Below are 17,931 nucleotides of genomic sequence, written 5' to 3'. Positions count from 1 at the left end.
ATCTTGAATCAGGCAAGTAGCGATTCAGGAAGACACCAAAACACGTGCTCAACTTTGCAAATGTGAATTCCCAAGGAAACAAATGAAAATTATTCCAGATTACAAAAGTTCTCGAAGCAGTCTTACTACGTAGACAGGTTAAACAGAACTATAGCACTTAATTTTCTCATTTCATTTATTCATGTAAAATATTTCTATGGACAGTAAGTATTCATAACAACATTGCTGATACATATTTAGTACTGCAGCCACAAGCATTTAACCAACGCATAAATCATTTATTTCTGTAAATCAGGTCATTCCCGATTCAGTAAGAAATTCAGGGCTACATCTCTAAATAACCCTTACATCACTCTTCTAACATCAGAGCAGAAACTGGCATAGACTCACCGAGTTAAAAAAGCTTCCTTACACTACTGCAGTTTCCAATATTTTACAGCAGTGAAGAGACTGAAGACACTAAGAAGCACTTCAAAAATCAATGCAAAGGTATTCTCTGAAAGGCTGAACCACTCTGAATAGTTTGTCTTATACTTTTCAAAAACAGCTGGTTCTGTTTTTTCCTCAGCCTAGCACTGTAGTTCAGCTTACTTCACCATTAGAGCTTCATAAAAATTCTAAACAGAACAGAGTACTGGGTACAATAGCGAGAATATTCCAAGTAGTATGGATTTTGAACTATCACTTTAAAGTACTGACTGACTTACCTCAACACATACACCTTGAAAGATCACACTTTTGTCCCCCCTGCTACCTGTATGACTAAAAATTGCCAGCAACATGCGCACAGAATTCAGTGTGTTGGGAGAGAAATAAGCTAAGCTATCTTTTGGCCAAATAACTAGTTTTGTCTTCCGACATGTTTGGATTTTTACCAGAAAACCTAACATGAGATCCACATTTAGTTTCTCATCTTAGATATGAAGGACAAATTGTTTAACCAAAACAGTCACCCACTTTTTACAGCACTAACAGATACAATTAACCCTCTCTGTGGCAAAGCGGACATAAGATGATACTAAACATCACATCCTCTGTGAAATGAAGAACACGGCTTTCAGACACAGCTGTGTGGACTTCAGGGCATGAAGCTCTGACCAGCTTCCAGGAGAAAGCAGCATTCAAGAATACACATTCTCAGTGGACCGCATTAATAAGGCAAATGGGAGACAATTCCATCGCGTTAAATCTTGTTTCCAAGGGAAGCTGAACAGAATCTATCCATTTCACAAAACTGTTACCATTCCATCAAATGCATCCCCATTCAACTTACAAACACGTTGGTGACCAGCACTCACTCACACCTCCAACGCAGTTAAGGGGTACTCATTTGCAGAACACAATGGACTGATATATGTCAATACAGAACTGTTTTCTCTCGAGTATACCATCACTAAACCGCACTGGATTAAACCTGCAGTGCCTAGTCAACAGCAGCCTCCGCTGTCATTTTTTAAGCTTTTGAGGGACACCTCCCAGACTATTGAGAAGAACACTGATCATTTATAAGGTGATAGTAGACAGCAGGATCGCCACCTTAAAATCTTAGGGTGAATACCAGTGCTAGAAGTTGTGAAGACTGACAGTGACCCACTAATAAAAAAAAAGTTTGGAAAATATCGCTTTAGACTTTTAGAGTCTAAATTTACATTTTGAGAAATGCTCGTCTAGAAAAATATCCACAGCCACTATACGGGAATAAAAAAACAGGACCTTGAGGTTTCTGTTCAAGTGATGAAAAAGTCAGCTGGCTGCTCTCCAAACCAAAGCCCAAACGCATTAGAAATGTAAGTCACAAAATAGTTTAAATAAATCTTTCTAACAGGTCAGATGCAGAGTCTACTTGTGCAGTATCCTGCCTCAAATGATCACTCTCCTGACACTTAAAGGCAGGGGGGCAGAAACTACTGCAGAAAGGTGAGAACTCACACCCCTCTCTAAACTGTTGCAACTGATCCTAAACCCAAATGGAAACTTCCATCTCCAGGTAGTACATGCATTCTCTACAAATATTTAGTTTACTTAAACAATAAAAGAAGCCATTAATTTATGTATGACTTACTACTAGACATGGAATTAAAACATTTTTTCCAATTTTTTTCAGATTTGTGACCTGCAATCCATCAGGTGTCTGCCTAGCACATCCTGAGGTAGAGGAAACACACTCCAAACAATATTTTCCTCTACCATCCACTAGTTTCTACAAACAGACTTTGCATCTCTTAAGAAATCACTAAGCTGACCTTACTCGAGGAATACTCTTAAAAAGCAGTGATCAATGTTGCACGAGGCATTCCAGGCCACAAGCCATCAATTTTTTAATGGCAAGTTTTCAATATTGTTTGACTTTGCAAACTAAGACTGTATGTCAATAAAATTGAAGTAGATTAGTATGTGTTGAAAAGAGAATAATTTACTTTGAATTTATCCAACACTGAGGTTAGCCTGTGTGGTGGGTTAACCCCAGCACGCAGCTAAGTACCACCCAGCTGCTTGCTCACTCCTTACTCAGTGGGATGGGAGAAGAGGAAGGATAAAAGCAAGAAAACTCCTGGGTTGAGATAAAGACAATTTAGTAAGTGAAAGAAAAAAAAGAAGGGAAAATTTTTCCTAGTGATGCAGAAGCAGTCACTCACCACCTGCAGACTGGTGCCCAGCCAGTCCATGAGCAATAGCAACTTTGGAAAAACTTCCCTCCTTTTTATTGGAGAGGATGATGTTATATGGCATGGAATATCCCTTTGGTCAGTTGGGGTCAGCTGTTCCCATTGTCCCCTCCTCAGCCTACTTGCTGGCAGGGCAACAGGAAACAGGGAAGGCCCTGACCCTGTGCAAGCACTGCTCAGCAACAGCTAACACACTGCTGTGTCGTCAGCACTGTTTTGGTCACGAGTCTTAAACCACAGCACTATACAAGCTGCTGTGAAGAAAATTACCTCCGCTCAAGCCGAACACCAGTACAGTCTGCTGTAGCACTGCTGTTTGCCTTGATTCACTGAACATGGCCCAAAGACACATTCTTCAGGCTTTCCTAGACACGAAGGACTTACTCATGGTAGCTGTAGGGTCTATATCATTGTACAACTCGTGTGATAGAATAGAATTTTGTTTGCTTACTGACAGTCTAAAAGAGGTCTTCCATAAATTTCTTCCCAATGAAAACTGATAACTTAAGTCTGACTTGATTTTGCCTTTCAGCAATAGGACAGGTTGGTTAATAGCTCTCCTAGATGATCAAAGCATTAAAAAAAAATAAAAATTCAAGTGAAGTTTACTTGAAAGTAAACTACCATTTACTTCATTCTACCAGACCGGTTCACATGATGCATACAATTCCAAAGCATTCAGATACATTCAGCAAGCATCCAATGGCATAGGCTATAAATAAGCTCTATTTCTGCTGCATGTTTGATATGGCATGGGAATTTTTAATTGTTTTTTATTAGAAAACCTCATCATGTTAAACCAGGTGTGTAATTAAAAGCAAGAAACTAGTTTGTTCAGCTGCCTGAACATCCCTTCTCTGAATTTCCCTTACACTTGACAAGTGAAACTGGTAGGACAGCTTGGATGCCTATAGAAATCCAGTGCTTACCATGCGGTAAGCTTGAGGCACAAACTCAACAGCATAAACTGCAGAAAGCAAGATGCAGACCTTAAGTCAAAAGAAACGCATTGAATACCAGATTCAAACCCAGAACATTTGAAGGATCCCAGTTGTGCATGCATGATGAATTAATTTATGCTAAGAATTTAGGTAAGGTAAAAATATCTGATTCTTTCAGTCTTCTTGACTGCAGAGAAGACCACATGATCACTTCTCTAATTAAAAGGTAGATGTACTAATTAATCAAGGTGTGACAAGAGTGAGAAACCTGAAATAAGAGTTGTCCCCATGCACAGCATTCACAATTTTATTTAGTTTCTGCAAATCTTAAAAATACAAATTCTCTCTTTTAAAAACCCAGTCTCACATTTGCATATTGAGAACTTTCATTAACTTTCTAATACATATGTAACTATGACACTTTATGAAGCATATCAACACATAACAAATTGGAAAAGAGCTTTCCTGATCCAAATTTATGCTAAGCTTTTACACAAATTAACTTAAAAAAGGCAACCAAAAAACCCCACACAATCTTCTATAGTTGAACACAGAAGAAAGGGAAATTTTTTTACCAAAGAGTTATTGTTTGTTTAGAAGCTGTCATAGAAGTTTTTATACTTCATGCTAGGTGAAAACACACAATGATTTGATCCTATCCTGAAAACACAGTGATTTATTTTGATCCTGTCCTGAATCTGCAGACAGCTGAAGTACTTGGAGGCCACCAAGCTTTCCCAAAGCTAAGAAGCACCTGCTGCTTCCCCCACCCCTGTTTCACTGTCACTACTCAGACCACTACAGACAGAAGTGAAATTCAAAACAAACAAATTCACTCCTGGTTCATGCTCGCAGAAAGCAGGTGCTGGAACTGCAAAGAACTTGCTGAACAGAGCAGCAGAGACTCCGTACCACCCTCACAGCCACTCCACCAACACAGCCAGAAGACAAGAAGCAAATGTCTCCTCTGGAACCTAGAAGTGTACAGCAGACAGCAACAGGCTACGTAGAGATTAAGAGCAAGAAACCTCACCACCTGATGCATTTCAACTGCCCATCATTTCTTGTACCTAAACACCAATTTTCTAGTTTTCCCCAATCCAGCATACCATCATTGAGCACTGCTCATCTGCTTTCAGACTGTTTCTTCCCACACTGTAAGTACTTGGCTGGAAGAGATTTCTTGGGTAATCAAAATCACTCAGGGCTACTAAGAGAAGCAAGTTATACCATCTTGTTCATAAAGTACTTGAGTTAGAAGCCCCCCTACCACATTATCTTCTTTCCTACTAAACTTCACTACAACATCAGAAATCTCCTAAGACTGTTCCTCCGTGCAGTTATGACTAGTTTTAGCTATCTGTTTCCATACCAGGCCTTGTATTAAATGGCCTTTCTCAGAAGCCTTTATTTCCTTCAGTATAAAGTTAGAGAGCTAGCATGTAGCAGATTTACAGACCAACACAGAATATAATTACCTCACACCCCATGTAACTGTGCCTGCGGAGTTCCTTACCCCAAGACACAAATTTCTACTATTCATCATGTAGGTTTAATGGAGACTGGACAGAGGGTTTCCAAACAGAAAACGCTTACACTCATAAGACTCCTGAGTGACAAATGGGTCAATTTGGAAGACTACTTGGGGAAAGTATCATACATGCCTGCCCTATTCTTGTACTCTTTCACGGTGACAGAGAGACACTCCAGATACATCCACAAAACGTTTATTCCATTCTCAAAATGCTTTCCTGCAAGGGACCAGCTGCAACTGATGTGCCACATGAAACCTGTCTAAAAAGCCTTACTGATGTCTTATGGTCTACAGTAAACAAGCAATTCAGTAGATGAAATTTCTAAATAATATTAACTTTTTTGTCAGCTTTTACAGAGGAAGGCAAAAATTGGTAGAGTCCTTGCAATTCAGAATGGGGACTTTTTCCTCATCCCAAGCTTATCAGTTTAAAATTGGCAGTCCCAAAGACACTTCACCCAAGTGCTCAAAAAACAAATCCTGCCCCAAACCCTCACAGAAAAAAAAAGGCGAAAAAAAATAATCACACAACTAGAAGCAATCCCCAAAAATGCTCAAATTTTGTCCTACATGCAAATACCATATTCCTGTAATCTTTACACTCACAGAAAGCTGTTTATGCTCATTGCCTGGAACTCCTCTTTTTTAGTTAGTTTAAAACTTCTCCACTGGCTTCTACCTCTTACATTAAACTGATTGAGATCCTTAATGACTTCTTCCCATACCTCTGGATCACTTATTAATCCTTATTCTCCTTGCATTACCACCCCTTCCCAACCACCAGCTGTGTGTGTCTTTCTGTTAATGTGTATGAGTGTTGCCTTCTGTTTCTTTTCTCTCTCGGCTTGCAACTTCAATCATACAGTCATATAATCTGGAGGAAAAAAAATAATCCTAACCAACAACACAATTATCTAAACATCCCACAAGGCTGTGTTCTCTTCTTGCTCCCATGCATTCCCTCAGAAATCTCACTGGTAAACATAACCTATGTTTTTATGCTGACACACTATCATCCACGTCCCATTCAAGACTATCTCCATTGCACCAAAAGCAAGCCTCAACATTTAACATAATCTCCCAGACTTCCAGCAGCCAGCTGAAGGTCAGAGTTCTTACCTCTCTCTCCCATCCAAAAGCTCTCCCTTAATTAGCAGTTCTGTTAACTATCCACCCTACAGCCATTCAGATTCCCAACCCAAACAAGCTTTAAACTAATTTCCCCCTAAATTCTCCCACCCACAGTTTGGATAAGCCTCATCAATTTGTTCTGCAAAACAACTGATGATCTTAGGTAGACTTTTACCATCTTGCACTTTTATTATTTCAACATCCCTCTCTCTGGCCTAGAACAAAACAAAACAAACCCACCCGCACAGACTTATCCTGGTCACATTTATGCCGAATGTTTCTCCAAAAGACATTTAACTTGCTAGTTGAACCATGCCGCTAAGGAAAGAGGAAGTATATGTATTTCAGGCATTTATCTCTCTGCATTATTGGTGATAAACACTTACCCCCCCTCTAGAGAACAGCAAACAATCTGTGGTTTTTCTAGAAGGTTGTTCAGAGAAGGAAACTTCTCTTCATCCCTTCCCAGGCTGACTACAGAGGAAAACAATCTTCTATTCATGACAGTACTTATTCATTGATTCCCCTCCAACTAACCATGCCAGCTACTTGGATTTGATTTCAAAAGAAGTTATGCTCTAACCTTGCTGTGTTGCTGGCTGAATCAAGATGCTGACTTCAACTGATAACTGATCAGGAGCAGTGGGCTCTACCATGTACTGGCTATGCTTTCCAGGAAGCACCTTCAAACCTTTTCCTACACTAGGAAAAACTTCATCCAGCACACTGCTTTATCTGAACACATACAAAGAAACGACATCACCTACACGACCTATGCACCAAAATCACTTACACTGATCAGATCAATGTGTTCTCACTTCCTTGTTATTCCAGTCTCCTCACATTGTATTTCTAACTGGGGCCAACTCAAACAGATCTATTTGCTGGATCCTATACACAAACAATACTACTAGTAAACAAAAACCACAGACAACTCAAGTAACAATGCAGTTGCTAGCCAAAAATGTAAGTATATCCCCCTCGCCCCCCGCCCTTTCCTGTGTTTTTAACAGCTCCAAACAAGTAGCAGAAGGCTGCTGCAGTACTTGGGACTGCTGCAGCGTATGATCAAGGATAAATACGGACATTGGTTCTCCATTACCAACTGAATTTCAGTCACTTCAAATTAAGTCAGTTTAAGAACTGTTAACTGCATTCCCAGATAAACAAGGTCACTCTAGTATCTGACAAGCTTCTCTGCTCCTGAAGTGGGTCTGTGGTTGCAGGCAGAGACTGAAAATATTGTGATACTAAAAAAGATTTCTTTCAGAAGTAGATATTAATTGAAAGCAGTTAAGGTTGGGGTGGGGGGAAGCTTCGTGCAACACTGCAACTTCCAACATCTCTTCTCTCCCAGCTATGCACTTGGTTGTAGGACACATTTTATCTTTATTTTAACAGCCATACGGCGACTTGGGCAGGGAGGAGGCTCTAGTGGCAGGTACCATGTATTTTCACAAGGAATCTCCCTCCTGCTTCAACCCATCACATCTGAGTAATACTTGAAAACCCTAAACTACCACCACGGCTACGTAAGCACATGGCTCAGTTAACGGGCACAAATGAGACACAAGACGCCTGTTTTTAAACCCACGGGTTATGAAGGAAAACTGAAATGTGTGCAATGCTTTCTATCCACTGAGAGAACAAAGGAAGCCTACTGCATCAAGTAATCTCAGTGTCCACTGAAAACTGCTAGGTGCGTTTTAGGCTAGCAGCCTATCATCTGACTACTGGCAGTTAAAACTGCACTGTAACTACAATTCCTTCTGAATTGGGTTTGCTACTGGAATTCCCTTAGTTTTCAACAGACTACATGTAGGATCAATAAATATTGAAAACAGAGTAACTACATGAAGAGTTGCCATACAAGGAATTACTTTCTCAGTAACATGAGCAGTTTGAGGTTTCAGAGAAATTACCTTCAGCTCCAAGGCCAATAACCCCAACACTAGGAGTTCCTGTAAGTACTATTTCCAACCTCCAAACCAGAGTTAACTTACTAGGTCTAAAAAAAAAAAGTGCAATCCAGCAACACAACTAGATCCAAGCAGTATGTAAAACTGAAGTAAAAAGAAGTCAGCTTGCAGTACCAGCTGACCAGACCCAAGTATGTATTTCCAATTGCTTATTTAGAATAACAAATTCAATCAAAAACAGGTCTCTCCTAGCAGAACTGGAGCCAACCTCCACCTTGCTATACAGCATATGAAACTAAATCCCGTCAACCTGAGTTTCTAGCCAGTAATTCCATATGTGTAGCTCATACCTCCATGCATCTGCAAGCATCTGTCTGTTTCTTTATGTAAAGGCATCTACAAACTCACATCAGATCTGAGATAAAGGGACTTGCACCTTCCTTCCACCACTAGCCCGTCTCCTACTCTTCTGTTGGTACCACACTTTTTTTCCCCCTTTTCCTTTTTTTTTAAATTACCACAGCACAAGACTACAGATCTTCCTGAAGCTTTATTCTTAGTATCCCACATTTAGCAAGCTAGAAACAAGCTGCAGGGCTAGACTGGTAAGACTCTGGTAGAGACCTGGGGACAGGAGCAAGAGCCTCTCCCTGACTACACCCAAATTAAACCACATTTGCCTCTCACAGCCAAGGAAGAACGTCCAGATTCAGTGCTGGAAAAAACCTCTATTGCCCTGCAGGCTGTCACTGAGTATACTGCTAAGTGCTACAATTCCTTCCTTAAATGACAACACCTACTCAAGCTAGAAAGTTAACCTTTATAGTCAAGGCATGACAAGACAAGCTGGCACTCTTGAACTTTAACCTCCCTAGTTAAATCTGCAAGCTCCTAAGGAGCGTGACATACCACAGAATCGCAACATCCTCCAAAAACCCCAAAGCTTAGGGGTAAAAGTGAGAAGAAATGCTAGTCTGGCAAAGCACAGTCTCACACATGTTGAGCATACCAAGCTGATCTGTTACTATTGCTTAAGAACTTAAAGATGGTTGAAGACAACTTGTTTTGCTTTGATTAAAATGGACCAGCAACATGCACGAAACTGTCTCAGATGAAGCAAGACAGTTCTGTACTGGCTGAAAATTTTGCTACTTAGTTCACACTGAAATTCAGTTGTCTCTTTCCTAACTTGAAATCAGATTTACTTATTCAGAAATAATTTAAACTTAGTGACATACACACACTTCAACATCAAAAAAACCCCCGCATTCTTGCCTACAAGTTTGATGTAGTATATTCCGTAATTACAAACTATTCTTTATAGAAAATGATTCTTTCAAAAGTAAAACAGAGCTCAGACTTAAGAAAAGCCTTACCACACTTCCTTTAAAACAATTGAAGAGGAGGTGAAAAAGAGCAGGAGAGTTAAAGGAGCAGAATAATATGGTAGATGAGGTACTATACGGCTTAGAGAAGAGGGTGAGATAACACATAGGAGAGACTGAAAAGGAAATACACTGAACAAGGCAGGAAGTGATATACTGTGACCCACTACAGGAAAGAAACAAAAACAACCTTTGGGACAACACCATCACAGGGGCTGTGGCTACAATAGCTAGATAGAGTGGGCCAGAACACACGAAGACAAATCCAGAGCCTCTCCAAAATCCAGTACCTTCGTGTAGAGTAATTGTAAAGGAATGAAGGCAGGTTAATTAACATTGATAATATACAGCTGTGGGCTGGCTTCAGGGGCAGTGGGTTGGCTGATGTGGATAATGTGCAGCTGTGGCTGGTTCCTGCTAAGTAGTTAAATAGCTCTAAGGGGTATAGAAGAGGAGCTCTGGATGAAGAGAAAGCCAGAAGAAGCAGAGGGAGGAGAGAGTGCATGCACCCCAGATGTAGGAGAGGCCCTGGGAGAACAAAGGGGCCTGGATGAGGAGAGGCTGGCTGGAAGAGGAGCCTAGAGAAGGAAGAGGCTGGATGCAGCAGAGGCAAGAAGCAGGGTGGACTGGCCTGAAGAGAATGAAGAAACAGCACGGACAGTAGATAAACTTTTGAAACTCTGCGGGGGATCGGTGGCTGTGCAAGGGCAAGGCACGGGAGCTACTTATTGAAGTTAACCTGGTATGTGATGGTAAAAGCCTTGTTACAGCCGGCTAGTTTTGCTAGTGCTGCGACACCTTTGCAGCAACCAAATTTCACAATGCAGGTAGTACTACGTGCCTAGCTATACCTCGCAGGCAGACAACAAGATCACCTTGCTTAAGAATGTACCTCTGCACTGCCGTCATTAAATCTTCAGATGCCAAAGCTGACATTACCAAACCTCCATTCTCTAGGTTGAAACCCAAATACTACTTACAGTCTTTAACCACATGTTTAACGATTAAGCAGTATTAAGAAAAAAATTCAGATTAAAACAACTGTCCTTTAATCTATTCTTCATACTAAGTCTTATGATCTCTTTTGTTCAGTGGGACTGGGGAAGGGGAGGGATGGACATTATTTTCCCACTTTCTCTGGAACCACAACTCCCCTTTTAAGTGAAGGGTATGCACCACCTTGCAAAACAGAGCCTAGACTATGGCTTGTCAGTAATTTCACATATATGTTTGCAGTATATTATGGTAAAGCACATATCAGAAGTTCTTCAATGGGTAGCTCTTATCCGATCAGAAAATCCTGCTTATAAGGGACAATTAAATAGCCAGCAAAAAGTCAACTCTTCTTCCATGACTGCAGGAATCACTGCAACATTGTCAAAACCGATAAATAACAGGTTCTAAGCAGTCTGCGGGCAGCACTTCTTGACCTTCCTAACAGCGACTATGTCCCTCCTCTAGCCAGTTCTCTACATAGGGCCTCATAGCATCAAGGTCCCAACATGAAACACTCACCACACTGAGTAGGGAGGAAGAAAAACAACCAACCAAAACCCAAGCAATTCTGTGCAGCCCTCCTTAGATGCAGGAAGCTGGGACTTGCTCTAAAGCGTTCACTGCTGCTAGTAACTGACATAGAAAACTTTCCCCAATCTTGCCCTGTTAAGCTATTCAACAATTTTGTATAATACAAGAAACATAGCTTCTTGCCCCCTCCTAACCACTGTAAAACAGTAATAACTGTTTATCCAAGAAAGCTGATTTGGGAAAAAAAAAAAATTCTTGAAGTATCTTTGTTGTTACAAAACTGAAAGGTTTTTATTCTGTATTATTGCTATAATGGACATCTTTGTGTTTAACTTGTAGAAAACATTCAACGTATCAAAACAAGTGTGGCAGAGCACAAACAGTGATCATGACACCTCTTTGACCTCTACACAGGTATTTTTTCAGCTCCTAAATTAAGTTTTACATACAGAGGGAGAGAGATACAGGAAATACTGAGGTTACAAGTATGTGAATAGAAACTGACTCACCACAGTCCTTTGCTTGTTGGGCAGGAAGACTCTAACAATAGGCTTCTGTGGAGACTTAGGGTTATTCCGTGACATATCAGCAGGGTTTTGATAAACTGAAAGGGATGAAGGTGCTACAGAGAGGCTAGAAGAGGAAGATGATGCAACTGTGTCTGTTGAAGCTGAACTTGAGACAGAGAAATCAGTTCCATTCCCCATGGATTCCAATAACTGCTGTTCTCTCTGCTGTAAAGCATCTAGTTTGCTGGTGTATTCTTCATAGGCCTGTGAAGGAAGAGCAGCTATTTTAATGATGTAGTAACCTCAGACAAAAACAGAAATCTAAATTCAGAATGATCATGAAATAAACTCATTCTAAACTAACTCAAATTTCCCAGGAATATGAACAAAATGATAGGGTCAAATTTTTCAGTAGGATGCAAAGAAGAAATGGCTTTCAGTTCATTAAATTAAACATTCTGAACCAACAACCAACTCTTTAGTAGATTAAATATATACAAAGATAAAAGAAATCATAATTCACAGTTTCAACACACCTGCACTGTCTAATTTAAAACTACTTTAAAGAAGAGAGCAACCTTTGTAACCTATGTTAGCTGCATTGCCGAAATACTGTGCTACAGTTAAATATATCTCGGGCAATAATAAAGAGAAAGCTGAAATCTGCTTTTTACCATCTGTATCTGACAACCAACCTAGCTCATTGCTCACCATCCTTCACCTCTGGTCCTGTTCTTTCATTGTAAATAATATAAAAAACTATTTCAGTTAGAATACAACTATGTTTGCCCAACTATTTTGTAGTATTACAGAGTACGAGTTTGCAGTATTACAAAGTCATTCATAAACATGTAAAAGTGATCCTTTGAAATAATTTTTTAACATCTGTATGAGTTTATACATAAACTTGGTGGAAAATCAAATTAATGTGATTACTCATTGACCAAGTTTCTTAAAGAAATAAAAATCAGTAACATTAAATTTGCCTGTTATGTTTTTATTAAATATAGCCAAGTTAAACAATACTGCCAAACGATAGTACAAATATGTAATTGGTATATATTTGTTTCCATCAACTTTGTTGCTAACTAAAGTTACAGGAGACCTGAACTGACGAAGAAGTCTGCAGGGTTGCGGGGTCTGCATGGGGAAAAAAAATATTAAACTTATGAGAAAAAATAACCAGCATTCAGTAGTGCTGCCACAACTTTTTTTATTATTTTTGTTTACATTTTACTATTAATTTATTTATCTGGGTTGTATGCGCAGGTTCACCTAACCCAGGCTGGTTTTGTCAAGTAAACAATGGTTGGCCCAATCTTTTTCATGGAAGTTCAGAATCCATCAGAACGGACCTATGTAAAATGTGTCATCATCCCCACAGAATTAACAAAGAGAATGATAATTTGACAGTGAGGACTAAGAAAAAGTATTTTAAAAAATGATGCTGAACATCACTATTTCAAATTCTAAATTTTAAGTCTTTCATTTTTAATGGATGGACATAAGTTGCAGGAAACAGAGAACTAGTTATTATTTCTTTTCAGATGTCTAGCGTTTCACGAATAGACCCCAAACTTGGAGACTTAAACCCAAAACATTTTCATTCTTGCCCAATTCTACTGTCAGAAGTAAATTGAAAGGCTCCCCAATTATAAATAATGGCATTTTTTTGGCAGTACAGTAACACAAGTGTCCCTCTCCTACTTCTAGGATCAACTTTTCATGTAAATTCCAGTAAAACCTCCATGTGGCAAGAATTATTTTCAGTAAACAAAAAATAAGAAGCATAAACTGTTACCATTTCACCAATACTTTTCTAAATACTTACTTCCTTTTCTCATGAACATTGCAAAACATTATTTGAACACATGCAATGTTACATTGCTTCCGGATACTCGAGGGCTTAGCTCCTTCAGAAAATTACACACATCTTTCAAAATATTCAATCCTACAATGTTTACGCTGGCAGCTTAATCTGTTAGTAATGTAAATTTGAAGTCAAATGATTTATCTTAAAAGAATAAACAATGAACATGGAAAGATGGGAGCTGCTACTGGCTTTGGGTTCTATACCATTAAATTCTGCATGAGCAGCTCTATTTTTTACGGAGACAAAAGCTCTCAAGCAGTATACTGTTACTCAATATCACAGCAGAAGATCCCATGACAAAACAGTAGAACTAGAAATGCATCAGTAGACTTTAAATACATTTTTCTTTTTTTAAAAAAATAACTCTTTTTATACAGAAGGAACAACAGTACATGCAGCAGAAAGAGAATACCTCCAATAAAATCTCATTTTCACAAAGATTAAGTACTTTGGTGAAACACTGGTTTCAGCTGATGACTAGCACCCATAGACCTTACTCAGCCAACAGCACCAAGTCAAAACACAGAATTATCCTATGGAGTTAAATTGAAGAATGAATTGAGTAGAAGAATCTAGAAAGAAATATATTCAGTTTACATATTCCCATTAAGAAGCAAATAATGTTCTACAAGAAAACTTTAATCTTGCTTTCAGCTCAATACAGAATCACAGGAGAGAAAAAAAAAAAAAAAAAAAGAGGATGGGGGGAAAAAAGGCTGGAATGTATCCCTGGAAGTCATGTAGTCCAAACACTTGTTTAACACAGAGCTAATTTTTAAGTTCAATCAGGTTGCTCAGGGCTTTAATAAAGCAAGTTTTAGAAGTCTTGAAGGATGGAGACTCCACAACCTCTGGGCAACCAGTTCCAGGGCTCAAAATCCACTCTTGTGATGACAAATTTTCTCTTTCGAAATTCCCTTGATGCTATCTGCGATGTTGCCTCTTTCCCTTTTGCTGTCTGTGCATGTCTGTAGACTCTGGCCCTCTCTTTAGGTTGCAAGAGCCTGCAGATTCCTCCTTAGTCTTCTCCATGCTAAACATCGTTCTGCTGCAGTCACGCAAATAGTAAGCACATGGCTTGCTCTCCATGCTGGCTAGGCACTTGCTAACGCAGCCTAGGCTGCAGTCCAGCCTGTTACCGTGAGGGCGACTTACTGGCAGCTCAGCTTGTTGCTCACCAGCGCTCCCCGGTACTTTTCCTGCAGAGCTGCTACCAGCCAGCTGCCTGCCTGCACCAGTGGAAAGCCACCTTGTCCCAGGTGCAAGATGCTGCATTCGTCTTTGCTGTTGTACTGCTTCTTGTCATGAGGCTTCTGTTCAACTCCTCCAGCTTGTTTATCAGTTGCCAAAACCAGACTGTCTTCAGTAACATATATTAGCTTCAACAAATTTGTATACTGTATCACTACAGTGCTCCCAATTTAGTGGGAATTTACAGTATTTCACACAGTTAAAGAAGAAACAATATTTGAAAAGCTGATATTAGATTCAAATTGGCACATCTTTTCAGTCTACACATAATTCTATGGCTATCTAAAATAGAACAAAAAGTTAATTTTAGTTATATTGTGTACCATATAATATAGTCTCATACAAGTAGTAATACTCCTGAGGCTTCAACTATGTAAAAAGTATAGAAGCAAGCTGCCAAGTCCATCTAAAGCATTAGAAGTTGGCATGTTTATATAAAATGTCTGTATGTGCCAAAATACAACTGCTACTCACTCAGGAGGAGCAGAGCAGAAGTTACTTCTTAAATGTTGCAATCTATTGACAAAATAAAAACTGACCTCAGAAGTCAACAGAATTTACATGACATTATATAGATGTGCCAAAAGAGTTCTTTTGACATGATTATGACAAGAGATTTTCTCAAAAATGTGGTTTTTTTTAAAATTACTTTTAATTTATATTATACTTGAAATTTCCTTTCCTGGGCCATAACCAAGCTATACATTCAAGTAATATCATCTAGGGAAACAAAAAGCAACAAGTTAAATATTTTTTTTAAAATGAACCTGGGACAAAACCCGAGTAGCATAATATGGTTTCTCCTTCTCCCTTGCCCCCTACCACATATCTGGTAAGAAACCCAGTCTAAACCAAAGGAGAACCAACTGTTTTTACCATGCTCTTTCCTTTCCTCAATCAATTTTAGATAATATCCACACATTACAAGACTCTTAAAAGCCTGAACTACAGTTTCCTGGTCCTTGAAACTGAGATTGTGTTTCTATTTAAGAGACGTCTGACCTTTTAGGCTGTTCATCAAATGCAAATCCCACTAAGTTAAATGGGAGCTGAAGATAGACAGCAACGTACGTCAGGATTTCTTCATTTAGTAAGACTCCTAAATCTGTACTTAGTCTAACTTTAGACACTCCAGTTTTGGTCCAACATATCTGATCAGCATCTGTTAGAAGCCTAGTAAAAATTAATCTGAGTTTCCCCAGAACCGCCAGGTTTCCTAGTCCCTATATCCAGAGTCAGCATTTTCCTGGAATCCCGCTAACAGTCTGAAACAACCTGAGATTCAGCACCCAGATCCACTTCAGACTGTACCTGCCTGCTCTTGCAATAAGCATACTTTAGATCAGCAAAGAAGTAATCTTTAATTAATTAATTTGAGCTCCTGTGTGGATTCTTCAGATATAGAGAAATAAGAAATGAAATACTGTCCTGAAATTCAACAGCCAAACTCCCAAAATGGCAACAGCAAGGCCGTTGAATAAAATACATTTAATAGTCCAGGAAAAGAGAAATCTGGGGGGTGGGGGGGAAATCACAGTAGTTGGGGACAAACATATCTCTACCCCCACAATTCTCATTTGAAATTGCTTCCAAGCGTAGGAGTAGGAAAGCGGATGATTCCTTGAAGACAGTACTCCAAAACTGACAGTTTTAGAACTTACTGACACCACTATCATTCTATCTCTGCATTTGTGTACCGTTTTATTTTGCATGGAATCTGAATTAAAAAACCCGACAAGACACCAAAAAAACCCATCAGGCAGCTTACTTACACCGTTAGCTGAAGTAACCTACAGGTCCAGGACGCAACCTCAGACCACACAAAGAACTGTTTACATGCGAATGGGCTAACAGTGTTCAATTAAGTTCTCACAGATGAAGTGGTTGTAGATAATACTGTACACACGACTACGAGACAAGAAGGACACACAATGTATTTTGGAAGTTTAAATAAGGAAGGTATCCCTGAACAGTCATTAACTGTCTACAAAGGCTAACAAATCTGATTAATTCGTTTAAGCATGATCCCTCCCTTCTAAGTTTAAGCTGACTGCTTTTGGCCAGTCTGGATCTGCACAACCCATTTCAATTTGTGAACACCATTTGTTGTCTGTGCCAACTGCACAGATCTTTCTTCTCTCTAACTCAGGTTATCTTCTTTGTCAGTACTTTGTTGGTAGAGATGAAAAAAACCCAGAAACTAATTTTGATGGCCATTAATAGAAGAATATGCAACTGCATATTTTAACCATTTTTGCTAACTGAAACCCAGGTTCTCCCAGTATCATAACATTAGACTTCCTTGCAGAAAAGATTTCCAGTATTTACAATGCTTAGACAAACCCTTAAGAGAAGGGGTTTTCCACAGTGAATCACAAACTGTATTTTGGGAAACAGCACTTCAAGGACAGATATAATGCACTAAGAAATGATGTGGGAAGACAAAAAACATTTGATGTTTTCAGCTGCTGTGATACAGAGTGCTTACAAAAAGTATGGTAAAACCTGCCAAGGAGCTCCTGCAGCCTCTTTTCCAGAAGGAAAGGAAAATGCTATTAATGGTATTTCTACATGTACTGAGTCAAACAGTTATTTCAAATATTTGACAGTGATTTCGAGGGGTCTGTTAGGTCTGAGATACATGCTCACACACAGGGGATGGAGGAAGTTAAGAACTCCGACTACCTAAGAAAGAATTTTAGCTACAAGCCATTTTTAGATTTTAATACAGCCACTGCTTACTACAGTTATTATTTCTTCCAGCCATAACAAGCAGAGAAGTTTTTCTTGTAATCATGTTAGAAAACATTGATAAGATTCCCAAAGCTATTACTAATTATAACAATTAGAATAAAGTTGCGTGCTTAATGATAAATGTTCTCTTCTTTCTTCTGTTCATTTTTTTCTCTGCCCCTGTACATTCTACACATGCTCAGAAGTCTCTCTGCAGCTTTGGTCTCTTTCCTCAGCCCCTACTTCCCTGCCCTGAGAGGAGAGAGACAAGCTACTCACTGCCCTCCAACTTCACACTACATTTTCCACTCCTAGGCAGCTGTACACAAAGTAGCCCACCCAGGCTTGCAGGGCTTACTCCCTGTGCTCTACAGTCACTGTGGAGTGATGGATCAAGGCAGGGAGATAGCCCTGACTCCGAGTACCCTCTCTTGCAGGAATAATTAAATATATGCTGAACTC

General features: G+C 39.4%; 1 protein-coding gene across 2 annotated transcripts in view; it reads right to left on the bottom strand.

Annotated features, from left to right (window-relative positions):
- The window catches only part of BRAF (B-Raf proto-oncogene, serine/threonine kinase), an 87,957-nt gene that overhangs the window by 49,149 nt on the left and 20,877 nt on the right, over positions 1-17,931 (bottom strand). For both annotated transcript variants that reach the window (XM_040593903.1, XM_040593904.1), the window contains exon 3: positions 11,613-11,876. In XM_040593903.1, coding sequence (XP_040449837.1) covers positions 11,613-11,876 — 264 coding nt within the window. The remainder of the gene's footprint in view (positions 1-11,612; positions 11,877-17,931) is intronic.

Source organism: Falco naumanni, chromosome 5 (genome assembly GCF_017639655.2).
Source record: "Falco naumanni isolate bFalNau1 chromosome 5, bFalNau1.pat, whole genome shotgun sequence".
NCBI lineage: Eukaryota > Metazoa > Chordata > Aves > Falconiformes > Falconidae > Falco > Falco naumanni.
The sequence above is the reverse complement of the archived record's forward strand: the minus strand, read 5'-3'. Positions and strand labels throughout refer to the sequence as shown.